At 46.6% G+C, this 17,652-nt stretch overlaps 1 protein-coding gene across 2 annotated transcripts in view; it reads right to left on the reverse strand.

Annotated features, from left to right (window-relative positions):
- LOC137142877 (hexokinase-2) overlaps nucleotides 1-17,652 on the reverse strand; it is a 60,656-nt gene continuing 43,004 nt past the window's right edge. For both annotated transcript variants that reach the window (XM_067532348.1, XM_067532347.1), the window contains 11 exons: nucleotides 17,457-17,612; nucleotides 16,132-16,365; nucleotides 13,812-14,116; nucleotides 12,802-12,950; nucleotides 12,434-12,553; nucleotides 10,511-10,606; nucleotides 9,435-9,534; nucleotides 8,079-8,262; nucleotides 6,847-7,002; nucleotides 5,606-5,839; nucleotides 1-4,248 (listed from right to left, as the gene is read on the reverse strand). In XM_067532348.1, the coding sequence (XP_067388449.1) occupies nucleotides 4,104-4,248; nucleotides 5,606-5,839; nucleotides 6,847-7,002; nucleotides 8,079-8,262; nucleotides 9,435-9,534; nucleotides 10,511-10,606; nucleotides 12,434-12,553; nucleotides 12,802-12,950; nucleotides 13,812-14,116; nucleotides 16,132-16,365; nucleotides 17,457-17,612 (1,879 nt within the window). In that variant the 3' untranslated portion in view covers nucleotides 1-4,103. The remainder of the gene's footprint in view (nucleotides 4,249-5,605; nucleotides 5,840-6,846; nucleotides 7,003-8,078; nucleotides 8,263-9,434; nucleotides 9,535-10,510; nucleotides 10,607-12,433; nucleotides 12,554-12,801; nucleotides 12,951-13,811; nucleotides 14,117-16,131; nucleotides 16,366-17,456; nucleotides 17,613-17,652) is intronic.

Raw genomic sequence — 17,652 nt, forward strand, 5'->3', positions numbered from 1 at the left:
CTGAAACTTGTCAAAAAAATTTCTTATTGGAGGAAAAACAGACGCGTGTCCGATCTTTCCTTCTCATTTTGACACACATTAATACAACATTGCATTGTAATTTCTTGTTGGAAGTTTAATCCCACTTTGTTATGTTTCAATTCCATTTCACACTGGCCACCTTCTAAACCAAGAACAATTGTCCCCTTGAAAGAACTGCATTCACATCCTCTCATCAGCTATAGATTCTTAATAAAGTGGTCCTAGCGCCTACGTTGGAAGTAATGGTAAGATAGCAGCAGCTTTCTACGTGTACTGATCACTTTCTCTTTCAATACAGAAAGGTGCATGAACTGTACTCTTAAAGTGAACAGGGGAAACATTCAGTATAGACAATATTTTCGGTGACATGGTCTGGAGATGATTTGTACGTTTCAAGTATAATTGTTGTTTTAGGTGAACTGGGAACACACTGGATTCTGGTTTGCATCGGAGTCAAAGTGGGCATGAAGAGAATGCAGGAGCATATTCTGCAACTTTATTCAAGTGTACCCAGTGCATCCCTAAGAAGCTGTCCAAGGAGGTACACCAGACAAGTGTTTTTAAGAGAGATGAGCACTGAACGATAAACCCCGGATCCAAATTTGGGGGAAGTTCAGAGGCAGCCTTTGCAACTAGCCCATTGCTCTGTAACTGGGCAAACCAAAAACTCAGAGGGGAATTCCCGCTGAACTTGGAGAAAGTTTGCCTCTGGCTCCTGCAACTTGGTACCAGAGATTTTAAAACAATACTTCCCCTATGGAAATGCGTTGATTTTGCACTCAGGAGTAACCACCCCTTCAGAGAGCCTACAAATGGGAGAAATCCCACCAGCCACATAAATACACACAGAAGACAAGAAAGCACAAAGATAGTTGGGAGTTCCTTGTAACTTATCCTGCAAGCATTAAGTCTGCCTCGTTTGTAAGAGAACAGGTATTTGATGCTGAGCACCTCCTAAAACGTACCAAGAAGCCTTCCACTCCCAGTCAATGGGACTTAAGGGTTCTCAGCAATTCTGGATCTGACCCTCATTCAGAGAGCCTCATCTAGCTTGCCTTACTCACAGAGTTAAGTGCCATTTAAGTTCAGGAGGCACTTCAGGCCCGAGCTCAGCAAAGCACTTAATCTTGCGCCTGTTGAAATCAGTGAAAGGACTCCCATTCAGTTCAGCGGGCATTGGGATGGGCCCATAAGCACAGGGTGAAGGACCATGCCATAGTACTGCCAGGCAGCAGTTTCATGCAGTGGGGGTCTTAAAGGAGTGTGCTCAGTTTGCACCGGTTCAATCTTGCTACTCCTTATTCACTCACGTCAGTGGAACCCCACAGGGGAGAATTAAACCAGGTGCAGACAGAACCCACTGTGCTGCAAGGAAAGGGGAAAGCCAACACTGCCACAGCCTGGAAGAGACAGCGCACTTAAAACATGCACTTAACTGTAAGCATATGCTTACAGCCCTTAACCCACAGGCTCAAGTGCTTTGCTGAACTAGACATTGAATCATGCTCCATACCCCCAAGCCACCGTTTGCAAAGAAACATCTGTGGTAAAAGTGACCTTATTCACTAGTGGTGACATACAGTGCATTTCAAAAGAGGTACATAGCTGGATAGTCCCTTGTCTTCAAGTTTACAAATATACCCAAGTGTATAGTATATATTCTTAAAGCAAAAATGCTTTTATCAGTAGACAAATACTAGGATTTCCAGTAAAAGAATCACACACAACTGCTTGGTATTGGATTAGATGGTTTTGGTTTTTTTGTTTGTTTGTTTTTTTTAAAAAAAAGATAATTTATTTAAATTCATCTAAAACGTCCACTACACTGGATGACTCTCTTACATTGTTTCTGTACACATCAATTTTGATTTTTCCATTTATTTTATACTGTAAAACTTGTGGCTTATAGAAAAATATAAGCATTTAAAATGCCAAAAAGAGACACATGGCATGCTTTAAAATGGTGCTATTGGAATTCACACCTGACATAAAAGAAAGGTTCTTTTAATAGTGAAATTACCCCCCAAGCAGTATAAAAATATACCAAAAAAATACACACAAATATCTATATCTCTCCAAAGTGATGGTCCGTTCGAGGCTTTTATGTGTACATCACCAGACATGTGTTACCTTGTATTAAATATTTACAAAAAAGTTAACGCAATTCCCCCCCCATATGAATTTGCTGGCTTTGGAAATAAGAAATTGCAAAATTTAGTTCATCTGCACAGTTTTCTGTTGGCAAAATTACTAACACTTTATCATAAAAAGCAGAGTGATGGGGAGACTTGTTCTGCACAGAGCAAGCCTGCTGTTGTACTTTGAGGATGCCAGTTTGCAAAACCAGAAGGATTTTGAAATGTTGGTTGACAAAATTACCCTGATTTCCTCGCCACTGGCGATCCGAGCTCCTGCACCCACCCGCACACATACTGAACTATAAAGCATGTGAGTGCTGCCATCAACTGCAGTGGGCTACTCACGTGCTTAAAGCAAAACACTGTGCGTAAGTGTTTGCAGGGACACGCCTGTTGAAGAACGGTAAAACTCTGGGGGATTTCAACAGGAGCTGGAGATGGTGGCCACGAATGAAGTGTAGTTGCGGAATAAAATGTTTAATCCTTCAGATTGGAAAGAGCCAGAACCCAATCCTGGTCTACTCCAGTGAGTAAACCTAGGACCTGCTCTGCACTGCTAAAGTTAATGGGAATTTGGTCATTGACTTCAGTGTAAGCAGAATTAGGACTCTGCTGACTTCAGTGGGGCCTGTACCCATCAGCAATGATTACTCATGAGCCACAACTAGCAAGATCAGACCATTAAATAGCCAATTAATTTGTCCCCTGGCCTCCACTATTTCTTCTAGTGCACTGAATACATGACCTTCACACTCCCATGTCCCCTAATGACAGAAGGCCTAAAATGATTAAATTCTTTCCACGCAGCTTTCTCAGAAATGTCAGTGTTTCCACCCTGCTCCCAGAAAGTTATTTTAAATAATAATAAAAGAGCACTGTGCACTATTCTCTCAAGCCACATTAAAACTAGTCCAGAACAAGCCCCCCCCCTTCATGACAATGCACACAAAAGACATAAAATCTCTTGAAACATAAATACAGTGCATCAATCCAGACGTGACCTATGAGGTTTTGATGAATAAAGACCTAGCGCTATTTCACAGACGAAAATAAAACCAAACTCACCACATCAGTCGAGGACACAGTGTTTAAACTTTTGGGAAAGAGAAACCATTCATTTCAGTGATGGTTTTTTCTGTGCACGCATATGCCAGTAGGGGCCACCAATGGGACAAACACACAGGTGCACTTGCCAACTACTGCATTTAATTTAGGGGGAGAAACTGGGAAAATGGGACTAGACCCTGAGTCCCCAAGTATTTCCAGGCACATGCTCTGCTGGTCGAGTTAAAGAAGCACCTTTAATTTGATCCAGCAGGTACTTTAGTATTACTCACCACTCTGTACGGATACTTTGTATCCTTTGGCACAGATTCAAACGCACTGGTTTAAATGCTGCACCCTGTGCTTTTAAGAGAGTTACCATGACTTTCATGGAAATAACACAGCCTTGATCAGGGTAAAAGACTAGCGGAGGTCTTTAGCCCAATCTTAAAAGAAGTTTTGCTTTCTAGTGTGCCGATGTTGAGACTTGGACATGTACAAATTAGTACTGCTTATTATGAAAGTGACAATGCAGTGCCTCTCAATGGCCCTCGCATTATCTTGCTGCTGCTGCGGAACATATGAAATTGGGGTTGGGGAGGGAGGTTTAGGACTTTAAAGAGGCTGTGCTGAAACTGAAGGGGCTCTGATGGGAAATGTAGGTACACACCCAAACGACACTTTTAGCTGGACTTGATATGAAGTTTTATGGCATGCAACGGAACTCCTAAGAAAATAATTTAGACAGAACACACGGCGTCTCAGGTCTCAGCGGTGGTATCTCAATAGAACAAGTAAAGCTAAGAGTCTGCTTGTGAGGAACTACGGAGTGTGTGTTGGGGGCTGAGAAGGGCTCCCCTGCTGCTTTGCTCTGTAAAATCCTGGCCTTCCAGCCACCCCTTATCGCTGCCCGGCCTCCCGGATCCGGCACGCCACCGCCGTGATGAGCGCTGCTCCCTTGCCGCTGCCATCTTCTGACTGGAGGAAGGTCACTTCACACTTGGGGGTCAGCTTCTTCACCGTTTCATGCATGATGGAGGAGAAGCTGCAGTGGGTGGAGGAGAAAGGGGGTGAATAGATCTGTCCATCTGTGATGGTCCTATTCTTGGCCCTGAGTTTTAGCCTCGGTTCATTTTAAACTGGGCTATGGTCAGAAGAACAAAGTTTCCCCCAGCACTCCCACAACGACCGTCTGGATGAATCGTCTGTGGGGATCTAACAGCATGAACCCTGTTGCTTAGGGCTGCTAACGTCCTACTCCTTCAGTGCAAGCATCTCCATGTGGGCCAGCCAACAGATGGAAAGAGAGACCCACACTGTTCTGATGTGGGTTACATTAGGCACCATCTAACAGGACAAACTGGGACCGAGCAGTCAGGCTGCGGACTAACCTGCAGAGAGCCATTTCAAGCCACTAGTGCAACCTTGGGGCTATCACAGTTGGTACTTCCTCTTCATGAATGAGGATAGCCTAATGGGTCCATATAGCAGCAGGTCCACTGGCCCCACACCCCTTCTACCACTTCCCCTAGGTTGGTAGCTGAGGGGGCAGGGTTTAGCTCCCTGAGTCTCTAGCATGATGGACCTAAAGTCCTTTCCTCCTTGGCTTTTGAAGGACAGAAAAGCTGAACTTTCCCAAAAGGCATCCTCAAAGCTGACCTAGTCCATAATACACAGCCCCCCCCCGAGGCAGAGGGAAGAATGCTTCCTGAGCCCTGCCGTGACCCAATCAGCAATGAAAATGTATACACAACACCACAGCTATTCACAGATGAACGTCAGCCATAGAAATTCAAGACCAGCTGGATAGAGAGTCTCTAAAATATGTCTCCCGGCCTTTTCTAAGTGCCCAAGACAAGGGTGCTTCCACCCCTTCTATACAGAACATATTCCACCATATCTAATGGAGTGGAACTTTTTTTTCCTGAGGTTTGGCTTATTAATTTCATCCCATTGTTTTAGGGCTGATTGAAAACAAGTTCCATATTTTGGGCAAAAGACTTAGAACCAAAAATCTCAATTTTGCATGGACTTTTAAAATGCTTTCATCCGAGTGATGTAATTTGTTTCGATGCAAATTTTTCACTCTCACTCACCCCCTTTTTCAGGCCACTGGGAAAGTGTGGGGAGGAGACAGAGAAGGGGGGGGGGAACAATGCCCAAAAAGTCACCATTTTTTCATTCCAGTGTGAAACCAATGTTTTGTTTCCATGGGGGGGGAAAAATACTGAAAGATATGAATATTTTTGGATTATCCCAAAAAAGGTGGGTGAAAAGTTTTCACCCAGCCCTGGTTCTTATCTCTGCTCTTGTAGCCTGCTTCTGACTGTAGGATCTAGCTGGCAATATCCTCTTAAAACAACCCCCCCTGACCTGCAGGGAACTCACACATGGTAACTTACTGAGGATGCAGTTTGTAGAGCGTCCCGTCCACACCAACTGTGACCTTGAGGAAGTCCAGCTTGCGGTTCTCCCGGATTTTATCCACCACAGCTGCCATGCCAGCGCCGCAGAGCTGAGCAGCACGCCTGGCCACTGCAGTGCACACCTCCTTCACAATGATGCTGTCATCACACGTGCTTTCCAGGCCCAGGTGCTGGAGGATGGAGCGGACCTGGAGCAGGGCTAGGCAATCACTGGCGGAAGACACAGACAAAGCAGAACAGAGGTATTAGAAACCTAAAGAAAGCCTGCTGTCAATGTCAGAATGCAGGGACGGGTCTGGACTGATTGGAAGCATAGGTGTAATCTGAAGAATCTGGGCTCTGAGACACAAGATGGATTCTTTCCTTCTTGTGCATCACCACCTGTAATAAAAGCATCTGCAGGCCAGGTTTTGCCTTCAGTGCAGCTCCACTGCTTTCACCGAGCGTAACTCATCAGAACTTAGTAGAAAATCCTGTTGATGATGCACAAGAAAGAAGGGATTTTCCAGTTCACTCTTCTGGAGCTGAGCTGGCTCCACGGGGCTGAGAGTGGAAAGCAACAAGGTCTAGATTTCTAAAAGCTTTATCTGTCCCGCCTTGTATTTAGCTTGGACACTCTGGTTACCCCCTCCACACCTGAGGAAGAGCTCTGTGAAGCTCAGAAGCTTGCCCCTTCCGCCAACAGAAGTTGGTCCGGTAAAAAAGATTACCTCACTTGTCTCGTTTAGATTTTTCCATTCCACTCAAAAAAATGAAAACGAGGCAGGCTCCTAAGCGGCTTAGACATTGCAAAAATAATAATCTGAAAAATATCAATGTTTGGTTTCAAACTGTCCTTTAAAAAGGATTTAAAATCCAAAAATGTTATAAGAAGGCTTGAAATCAAAACAAAATGTTCGGTTTCAAGCCAAATGAAACTTTTTTGGTCAATGAAACTCATAGCAATTTTATTTCAATTTGCCAACAATGTTAAAATAAAACATAATCAGTTTTGGTTCAACCTGAAATTATTTTTAACAACATTTTGGAATTGTCAGTGAACCAAAAAATATATATATATTTTTCCCCAGCTGTACTCATGACCCTGCCAAATGTCACTGGGTATAACTTTCCCCAACTCAATTATATCCCATCTGTGGTAAAGGGGCAAGCGTCTACATTCATCCACGCTCGGTTTTTTTCCCCCCAACTTCTCCCTTCTGTGTTTGTAACCTCACCTCTCAATTTGGGACAGGAACTTCGTCTCGAATATCCCCCTCGTCTTCAGCCTTTCGGAGATCCGCCCCCGGAACAGCAGCCCCCGCTTGGTGAAATCGATCAGGATGTTTCGGACGATCTCGCCCAGGTACATCCCGCTGATCATTTTCTCAAACCTGGAGTTGAAAAAGCACATCTGAGCATGGGGTAGGACAGCTGGCACAGGGGTTAGGGCAAAGGACTGGGAGTCTGGAGAGCTTGATTCCATGCCCTCCCCTGCCACAGATTCCCTCTGCGATCTCAGACAACTCACTGAATCTTCCCCCAGTGCCTTGGTTCCCTACCTGTACAATGAAGGTCACAAGCCTTCCATACCTCACAGGATGCTGGCAGGATAAAACCCGTTTACGACTGGTGAGGCACTCACGTGCCTTTCATTGCTGGAGTAGCTAAGTCCAAAGACAGCTTAAAATGGGGTGATTTGAAGGTGTCATCACATGGGATGGACTCTGGCATTTGCATCATCTGATGAGCACTTAGAGGGTTGCTTATTAGGAGGAAATCTGCTCAGCATTAAGAAAAGAAGCATTAGATGCTCCCCTTCCTTAGCTCAGCTGGAGTGGGGTAAGAACCACCCGGGATAGGAATTCGAGGCTGCTCTTTAAATACTTGCCCGCCTCTCACAACACCGGCTTTCCAAGGATCGCAAAACAACGGGCTTGATTTTTCCTGTCACAGAACAAGGGTGCAAATCAGTGTAAACGCCACTGACTTCAGCAGAGTTACTCCTGATTCACACCAGCAGGTGAGTGAGAGGAGTATCAGGCCCAATGAGTTAAACCTGACACCATCCCTGTCATGCTATAGCATAGTCCCCATTCGGCAGGTGGAAAACAGAGGCACAGAGAGATGAAAAAGAAATATGCTTGATCCTGCCCCCCGATGTCCATGGGAACAGGACCAGACATTTAGGAAAGGGTCCGCCAGGCTAGTGCTATGTCTCCACATTTCCATCCCAGGTTCTAGCCTTGATCCACCATTTTAAATTCTGCTGCGGTGATGGTCAGAAGAACGAGTCATCGTCGTCTTCATGAAATTCAGGCACCGTGTAAGGAAGCTAATGAGACACGTCCTAGCCCCTGGCACGCAGCCCAAATAGCCACATGATGTGCTAGAGAGATCCCTTAATGCCATGTGTTCTCCACGAGAGTGTGAAGAGGAGAGCAGTCTTCAAAGCCACGCACACACACACCTTTGTTTCCCAGCATTCAGAGAAAGTTCATCCACCGCCACGTCAAACTCCGTCCGGAAGTCATCCAAGCAACCATTGTCACCAAAGGCTCCCCACTCCATGTTAACGCACATCCTCCCCTCGTCGCCTTCCACCAGCTCCACATTCCTCATCTCCTCCATGTAGCAGGCATTGCTGCCCGTGCCTATGGCATAAGAGCACAGAAAGGTCTAAAGGCTCATGAAACATCTCCTCCTTTGAGAGGAATAGACAGAAAAGCAAAAACATTTGGATGATAAGAGCTATAATTCTACTGGCAGGGGAGATTCCGACATGTGCTTGGTTTACACACAGCTGTTATGTCTATCATGTGCAATCACCAATCTATTACTATGTACGATCTGCTGCTATGATCTTACCTACCAAATGCTAGACCTGGCTAAATGCCCCTGCGGCAGAATCTGAATTTTTCCATGGGAACGTGTCATTTTCTACGACGACATTTTGCTAAGGAGAAAATGGAAACTATTTCCGTTTTGGCGTTTCTGGAACAGAACGTTTTGGTTTTTCTTTTCTCACTTTATTTTACATCATCCAAAAAAATGGGAAAAAGCTGAAATCGAAACAAAAAGCTGGTTCAAAGGGCCTAAAAGTGATTTTTCTTTGAACATTTTTTTTTCCCAGTGGAAATTTTAAAATTTGAGGTTTTGTTCCAATTTGGAATAAAAACAAATGTTGAAGTCTCTGGAAATTCCAGTTCATGCTCTGCTGAAGGCCAAATATTCTGCTGCTCGCCCAGTCGAGTTCAAACATGCTAAATTAAGAAGTTTCTTGGTTAGAAAGTGGGCAAGAGAGTTTGGGGATTTTACCATTACTCTCTGTGCTATACAGTCAATGCAAATTTCACAGCCTTCATATTACATGTGACACAGCTATTTACTTTCTCTGCAGCATACCTAAACAGCTGCTGTTCTCTTGAGATGAAACAGCTCGGGAAAAAGCAAGGAGCAATTATGTGAGCCTCTCTGTGAAGCAATAAGATCAACCTGATGGTTTAGGCCTGTGAAAACACACCACCCACAAAATCTCAAGTACTCAACAGCATCTTTTTTAGTCTTTCGCCATTGAAGGTAATGGACACAAACCTGCCTATACCACTTCAAGGAAATTAAGCTGGTTGGGGGAAAAGGTAAAATATTTCCACCAATTTTGCCATTTTTCATTGAAATTTCAAATTTTTGAAGATTTCTCCAACCACTGGTGGAGAATTCGGAGGAGTGCTAGATCTCATGGGGAACAGCTAAAATCCAGGACATAAGTGGATTAGCAGAATAGGAACCGGGTACAGAGTTTGTGATGTAGAGTTTCAGTCCTTACCAACAATCAGCCCAACTTCACAATAAGGATCTTCATAACCACAGGTCATCATAGTGCCTACTGTATCATTCACCACCGCTACCACATCCAGATCAAACTCCTGGGGAAGAAACGGCTACCATAAATTACTCTGGAAAAAACACATTTTTTAATGCCCCCTTTCACTGTTGCATTCAGGGTAACACCCTCAACCTGAATGATACGGAGCAGAAAGGGCCTGACTTTTTGAAGTCTCCCTACACAGATTGTTGCACCGCCCCCTTTACTGGAATCCGAGCAATAAGGGTATATCTAACTTCAATTAGACACATCCGGTTGACCCGTGCCAGTTGACTTGGTCTCACGGGGGACAGGCTAAGGGGCTGTTTAACTGTGGTGCTGATGTTCAGATTCGGGCTAGAGCCCAGACTCTAGGACCCTGCAAGGTGGGAGGGTCCCAGAGCTTGAGTTCTGGACTGATTCGGAATGCGTCACTGCTATTTTTAGCCTTGTGGCACAAGATCCGTGCTCTGAGACTCGAGGACGTGGTGTTTTCTTTCCCCCCTCTCTTTCAGCGTAGACTTTCCTTACATGGCAATATGTAGTTCTTAGGACTCTTCCCCTGCAGATCCAAGCACTTTATGAAGTTGGGCATCTTCCAAAATACCCAAAACTAGGTAAAACTGCCTGTAACTCGGCTCATTTACGTTGGCAGATTGAAGCGTTGGAATGACCCCGCTAGGGTTAGAGCCTGCAGCTCTACAAAGTTGACCTAACGCCCTTTTGCAAGGCATGTCACTATCCCCTAATTCACCCCAGCACAGCACACCTAAATCTGCTACAGCTGCCAGCGAGGTGACTCAGTCCAATAGTTCGAGCTGTAGAAACCCTGGCTTTTCGCTCCGGAGGTCCTTGGTGATGACTAAGATACAACAGTCATATAGCCATTGACTGACCATACACTTTCAGATCACTAATTTCCTTTCTAGTTGCAGTTCGAATTCTAAACAGGTCTGGATTATCTGAGTGACTGGTCACAAATTCTCTCTTTCATTGGTGCACGGATCACTCAGCTCAGCTGTCCCATGGACATTCACCTCTCTCCTATGAATGGCTTCTTTCAGCAGATTCACCACATCTTCTCCTTCACAGCCAGTCGCTTTGAACCCTTTAGTCCATTTCAGGAGTATCCCCTTAAAAACAGAACAAAAGATACAATAAACCGGTGGGGAAGAGAGTGCAGAAGACTTACGGTAACTTAATATCTGCTCCAGTGAGAGCTCTTTTTATAGCTACATCAGTTCACGTACATAGTTAAAGTGTACCATGATCAAAATTTAGGATCTACTAGTAATTTTAGGTGCCCAACTGGTGACAATTTAAAGGGTCTGATTTGGAAAGTAATCCTATTAGCCAAGATGGTCAGGGACACACGCCCATGCTCGGGGTGATCCTATTTATGTGAGAGCTTTAAATCACTTTTTGATATAGGAGGACACCAACTGACCTGAATGGACCAGGTTTTTCAACAGATACTACTACACACAGGAGGGCAGAGCCTAGATACTATTTTCATCACTATTAGCTAGTGCTGTGTCCTCTTCTTTGTTGCAATGGTACCGGTTATTAATACAGGAGAAGTTTTTCTAAGGTACCAATGGATGCCTAGATCCTATTCCTGCCTTGGGAAAAGCTCCCGCATAATGTTCCCATCAGTCCTGGTAGATGTTCACAGAAATATTTGCATTAAATAGCTCTGCAGTCTTCAACCAACTCCAATTCATTGTTTTAAATCCCAAGCTCTTCAGACATGGCATTACATTAGGCTTTACAGGGAGAGTTAAGACCCTAGAAGGAAAAGGAAGGTTTTATGGTGAAGTTTAAAAAGGAAAGGACTCTGGAGGTTGGAAGGGGAAACAGAAAGTCCTTGGTACAGAAAGGACCTAAAATGAGCGAAGGAGATAAGGTGGACAGTGAGAAGGCGAAGTATTAATAAGAATTGAAAAAAAGATGTGAGGGATCACAGGTCTTGAACCTGGGCCCCTGGATAATCCTCAGATCACAGCCACCACCTGGCAGCCTGTTGGCACCAGTGGGAAGCATGAGCTGGTGGACTCTGGCACACTAGAGCTCATCAAAAACTCCCGATTGGAGGAGACATCCAACCTCTCTGATTGGCTCAGACTCATTATTTAAGCCAGCGGAGGCACAGGAAGCTGTCCTGACTCCGGCTCCATCCCCTGACGTGACTCCTGACTCTGACCCCTGGCTCCAACTCTGAGCTCCAGTTCCTGATTCCTGCCCCAACCACTAAGCCTGACCATCACTCCTCTGACCACTAGGTATGACCGCTTGCATCTCAGTCCACGACAGGAAAGTAAGGAGAGCAACAGAATAATCTTGTGTTCCACCCTCTTTCTCCCCTTTTGGTCTATTTAGATCATAAGGTCTTTGGGCAGGGACCTCTCCATTGTCTTTGGGGTGTGACCCAGCATTGCTTGTGGGTGGAATGAATAAACACACACATAGTAATACAATGACATTTAAAAACAATCACAGATTGTATGATAAACCACAGGACATCCCTCCGTGGAGAGCAACCTGCAAAGGACAGAGGTGAGGACCAAGAGAGCACACTTTAAGAGTACACTCAATCCATGGGCAGCTATCCTCTAGCAGGATTTACCCCCTAGGTTTGGTGGGACACAACGAAGATGAGATTAGAGTGGTTGGAAAGGCACATAAAGCTCACAGAGGTTTTTGATGTGGCTAGGAAGCCCGGGAAGGTAAAAAAAAACCATGGAAGAGGGAACTGCAATAGAATGGAAAGGGGTTAGGACACGAGCAAGTTTTCAGGTCAGGTAGAGTCAAGATAAGGTGGCAACAGACTCACAAGTGAGGCAGAAAAGGAAGTTTGAGGGTTAGGATGTGATTTTCTAGTCCTTCCCTCCATTTCTGAACAGTGGAGCAATACATTCTGGTTAATACACACAGATACCAGGTAGCTGGATATAGATTACCTCATCAAGGTTATTCTGGTGGCAAGGGAAAGAGAAGGTGAATCCCATAGGAAGTGACACGCCTTTCATTCCCATGTATTCCAGGAAGTCAGAGATGCAGTGGACGATGTGATCGAAGAGCTGTAGAGAGACAACCAGAGGCAGTGGCTTTCGTAACTGCAGAAAACTTGATTAAGCACCAGGCTACCAGATAAGTAAGAGTGTGTCTGCTTAAACACGGAGGCACAGAAGGGTGAAGGGATTTGGCCTAGGTAACAGCAGGCTGTGGCTAGAACCCAGGTTCCCCCAGCTCCCACCCCGTATCCTAATCACTAGGTCACTTCGGGTGAGAGGACACCTCTTCTCATTTCAAGTTGGCCCTGGCTCACCTCTTCGCCTGTCCCCTGCATGACCTCCTGCGGGATGGAGTAGATCTTATTGTGCATCTCAACGCCACGCCTGATCCCGCTCCGCACACGCACCAGCAGCACACGGAAATTAGTTCCCCCAAGATCCAAGGCCAGGAAGTCTCCTTTTTCTGAAACCCAAACGAAGGCACTTACAATGCTATCCACAGTGGCTTCGAACACATGATGTACCAAAGACCCATCCGGCCCCAACTTCTCATCTACAGCCAGTGGAGCAATCAAGGACTGAAAAAGAAATGGGAGTAGGCAAGAGCTGGGCCTGGAAACGGAGTGGTTCATTCCAACCTCAGGGAGACCCATGAAAACTGAAGTCATGGGAGTTAAATCAGTGAGAGATCAGAAACGGTCCTCTGGACTCTTCCGTTCTGGAGAATTGGAATGAACAATGGCTGACCAATTCTCCGTTCCCCATAATGCTTCATACCACGACAGTGCATAGAGACCTCAACTGAGATCAGGGTCTCACTGTGCTAGGTGCTGCACAGACAGACAGAGCTAAAACAGACAAGACAGAGAAGGTGTGTGTGGGGGAAACTGGCACAGAGCAGGGAAGTGACCTGCTTATGGTCACACAGCAAGGTCAGTGGGGGAGTCAGGAGAAGCACCCAGATGAATCAAGTCCTATCCAGTGCTCTAACCACTGGGCCACATTGCTTCAAAAGCTATTCAAGAACTTCCTTTGCTTCCAAGTGTGCATTAGACAGCCAAACGCATGCACAAATCGGAAGTCCAATGAGTCCAAAAATATAGGGCTACAAGTCCCCAGGGGGGCCACCCTATTCCTCAGTGACTCTCGGGCGTGTTTGTTAATTCCTAGCACCAGCATGAGAGTCCACTTAGAGATGGCGCTTGAATGGATAAGGCAGCAGATGCAAACCCTAAAATACAAAGGAGCTCATGGCTCTGGCCCCTTCACAGCCCGGCGTTCGCTCCAGCAGGGAACAGCAGTGTTCACACACAGAGTACGTTACCTGTTCCATCCGGAGTGGAACACACGTAAGTGGGCAGCATTTTCACCGTGGCATCCCCGTGCGACTCTCGGCTCAGTCCCCTCTCCATCTCTATCCTCATCCTGGCCTTCACCTCCAGCAGCTGCTCGTGGCTCAGCTTCAGGGCTTCCAACGTCTGCTGCCTCGCCTTGTGCTGGGCAGCTAGCCTGTAGGCCACCGCAGTGACCATGGCGGCCCCTTTGCCGCTTCCGTCTTCCGACCGAGCGAATCGGACGTCGCAGTCCGGCAGCAGCTTCCGCACCATCTTGTGAAGGCGTCGCGCAAAACTGCACGGGAGAGAGGCCAGAGTGAGCTTCACCCACTCGGCGTGGTGCCCTAGTGGCGGCTGCTCCACATAGAGACAATGATACGCCTGCCACTGCCATGGCTCAAGTAGGCTCGTGCTTTTAGATCCAGAGGTCCCAGGTTCTATCCCTGTTGCTGACGGCCCACCCAGCCTGACGCAAGACTAGACCGGATTTAGGTCTGTAAGCCTTGCAAGGTCTTATCCACTGATGGGCACCTTCTGAAGGCCCTTTCCAGCCGCTGTTTAACTGCTTCCATGCCCTCCTGTAAAGCCCTTTCATTCAACCATTTTTTACAAACCTTAGCACTGGTGGCACCTCCGGGAAAGCTGGGGATCATAGAAACATAGAATACTGGAGTTGGAAGGGACCTCAGGAGGTCATCTAGTCCAACCCCCTGCTCAAAGCAGGACTAACCTCAGCTAAATCATCCCAGCCAGGGCTGTGTCAAGGCGCAGCTTCAAAACCTCTAAAGATGGAGATTCCACCACCTCCCCAGGTAACCCATTCCAGTGCTTCACCACCCGCCTAGTCAAAAACTTCTTCCTAATATCCAGCCGATACCTCCCCCACTGCAACTGGAGACCATTGCTCCTTGTTCTGTCATCTACCGCCACTGAGAACAGCCTAGCTCCAGCCTCCCTGGAACTCCCCTTCAGGTAGTTAAAGGCTGCTATCAAATCCCCCCTCATTCTTCTCTTTTGCAGACTAAACAAGCCTAGTTCCCTCAGCCTCTCCTCATACGTCTTGTGCTCCAGCCCTCTCATCATTTTCGTTGCCCTCCACTGGACTCTCTCCAACTTCTCCACATCCTTTTTGAAGTGGGGGGGCCCAAAACTGGACACAATGCTCCAAATGCTGCCTTACCAATGCCGAATAGAGGGGAATAATCACTTCCCTCGATCTGCTGGCAATGCTCCTACTAATGTAGCCCAATTTGCTATTAGCCTTCTTGGTAACCAGGGCACACTGCTGACTTCTATCCAGCTTCTTATCCACTGTAACCTCCAGGTCCTTTTCTGCAGAACTGCTGCCTAGCCCGTCAGTCCCCAGTCTGTAGCTGTGCATGAGCTTCTTCAGTACTAAGTGGAGGACTCTGCACTTGTCCTTGTTGAAACTCATCAGATTTTGTTTTGGCCCAATCCTCCAATTTGTCCAGGTCTCTCTGTATCCTATCCCTACCTTCCAGGGTATCTACCACTCCCCCTAGCGTAGTGTCATCTGCAAACTTGCTGAGGGTGCATCTACCCCATCCTGCAGATCATTAAATGAAGATGTTGAACAGAACCGGCCCCAGGACCGAGCCCTGGGGCACTCCGCTTGTGACCGGCTGCCAGCTAGACAGGGAGCCATTGATCACTACCTGTTGAGCCCGATGATCTAGCCAGTTCTCTATCCATTTTATAGCCCATTCATCCAACCCATATTTCTTTAACTTGCTTATAAGAATACTGTGGGAGACTGTATCAAAAGCTTTGCTACAGTCAAGGTATATCACGTCCATCGCTTTCCCCACATCCACAGAGCCAGTCATCTCAGCATAGAAGGCAATCAGGTTGGTCAGGCATGACTTGCCCTTGGTGAATCCATGTTGACTGTTCCTGATCACCTTCCTCTCTTCCCAGCACACTAGCATCACTGGGATTAGAACCTGGCTCTCCAGGTTCCTAGATCTGGGTTTATTCACTGGCCTGCACAACACGACCTCTCAGATTAGAACTGACGAGGGTCCAATTCCCGGGCCTCGTGCTCCGCGTTCAAACACAAATGTAGGTGCTTGTTGCAAACCATGCACATCCTTAGGGGGTCTGTTAAAAACTACTTTGCTTGTGCCTTCACTGATACACTACAAATCTGGGCTGTGAACGGCATACAGGACACTCACTGCGGTTGCATTAAAACCCTCCCAAGTCACCCAATGACCCTCATGGCCATTTCTCTCCCTCCCACCCCCACCCCCGACATGCTGCTAGCCTCACTTAGGTTCTCATGCTTACTGCGGGTGCTTCTTGTACACCGAGCCATCCACGCCGACCGTGGAGCGTAGCCTGTCGACTCCTTTGTTCTCCCTGATGCGGCGCAGCACTGCGGCCAGGGTCGCAGCACAGAGGTTCGCCGAGCGCGTGGAGACGATCTGGCAGATATGCTGGGTGGCTATGCAGTCTTCTGGAGATGGTTCCAGGCCGAGCTTGGTCAAGATCTCGTGGGCTTTTTGTAGTCCTTCCTTCTCCCTGAAGGTCAGAGAACAAAAAAAAGGAGTTCAGTGGAGTAGCCTGAGATAGTGTTGAGTTAACTCAGAATGTTATAGGCCTGATCCAACCACAAGGGAGGCTTTCCATCAATTTCCATGAGCATCAGTTCAGGGCCCAAGGTTTCTGCCAGTCCCATCTCTTATCCTAGGACTGGAAGGGACCTCGATGGTTCATCTAGTCTCATCTCCTGCAATGGGGCAGGACTAAGTATTATCTAGACCATCCCAGAAAAGCGTTGGTCTCAACTCTCCTTAAATACCTCCAGTGACAGAGATTCCACAACCTTTCTTGGTAAATTTGTTCCAGTGCTTAACTCCTAGGGTGATAAGTAACAGCCAACATGGATTTGTCAAGAACTAATCATGCCGAACCAACCTAATTTCCTTCTTTGACAGAATTACTGGCCTAATGGATGGAGGGAAGCACTAGGTGTGATATAGGTTGATTTCAGCAAGGCTTTTGACACAGTCCCACATGACATTCTCATGGACTGGGGAAATGAGGTCTGGATGAAATTACTGTAAGGCGAGTGCACAGCTGGCTGAAAAAACATACTCAAAGAGTAGTTATCAATGGTTGCCTGGCACATTGGGAAGACGTATCTAGTGGGGTTTCATTAATGATGGGGAAAATGGAGTGGAGAGTATGCTTATACAACTTATGAGGAGAGGCTGAGGGAACTGGGCTTGTTTAGTCTGCAGAAGAAAAGAGTGAGGGGGGGATTTGATAGCAGCCTTCAACTACCTGAAGGGGGGTTCCAGGGAAGATGGAGCTAGACTGTTCTCAGTGGTAGTAGATGACAGAACAAGGAGCAATGGTCTCAAGTTGCTGTGGGGGAGGGCTAGGTGGGATATTAGGACAAACCTTTTCACTAGGATGGTGGTGAAGCACTGGAATGAGTTACCTAGGGAGATGGTAGAATCTCCATCTTTAGAGGTTTTTAAACTGCAGCTTGACAAAGCCCTGGCTGGGATGATTTAGTTGGGGTTGGTCCTGCTTTGAGCAAGGGTTGGACTAGACGATTCTATGATTTAAGACAGAACCATTTGCTGAGGTTCACTCTAACTTACTGTTCAATAGCAGACACATATCCGGTCTCAAAGTGTCCTGTAGTGAGCAAGTCTGGAGTGAGTCTCCCACCAAACAGCAGCTCCTCCTTGGCCATCTTCACCAGGATGAGCCTGACCAGCTCTCCCATGTACATGCCACTGATCATCTTTTCAAACCTACAGAGCAGTCAAAGCACAAGGTTTACTCCACTTCGCA

This window comes from Emydura macquarii, unplaced genomic scaffold, assembly GCF_026122565.2.
Source record: "Emydura macquarii macquarii isolate MOO-44397 ecotype Brisbane River unplaced genomic scaffold, CSIRO-AGI_Emac_v2 contig_3278, whole genome shotgun sequence".
NCBI lineage: Eukaryota > Metazoa > Chordata > Testudines > Chelidae > Emydura > Emydura macquarii.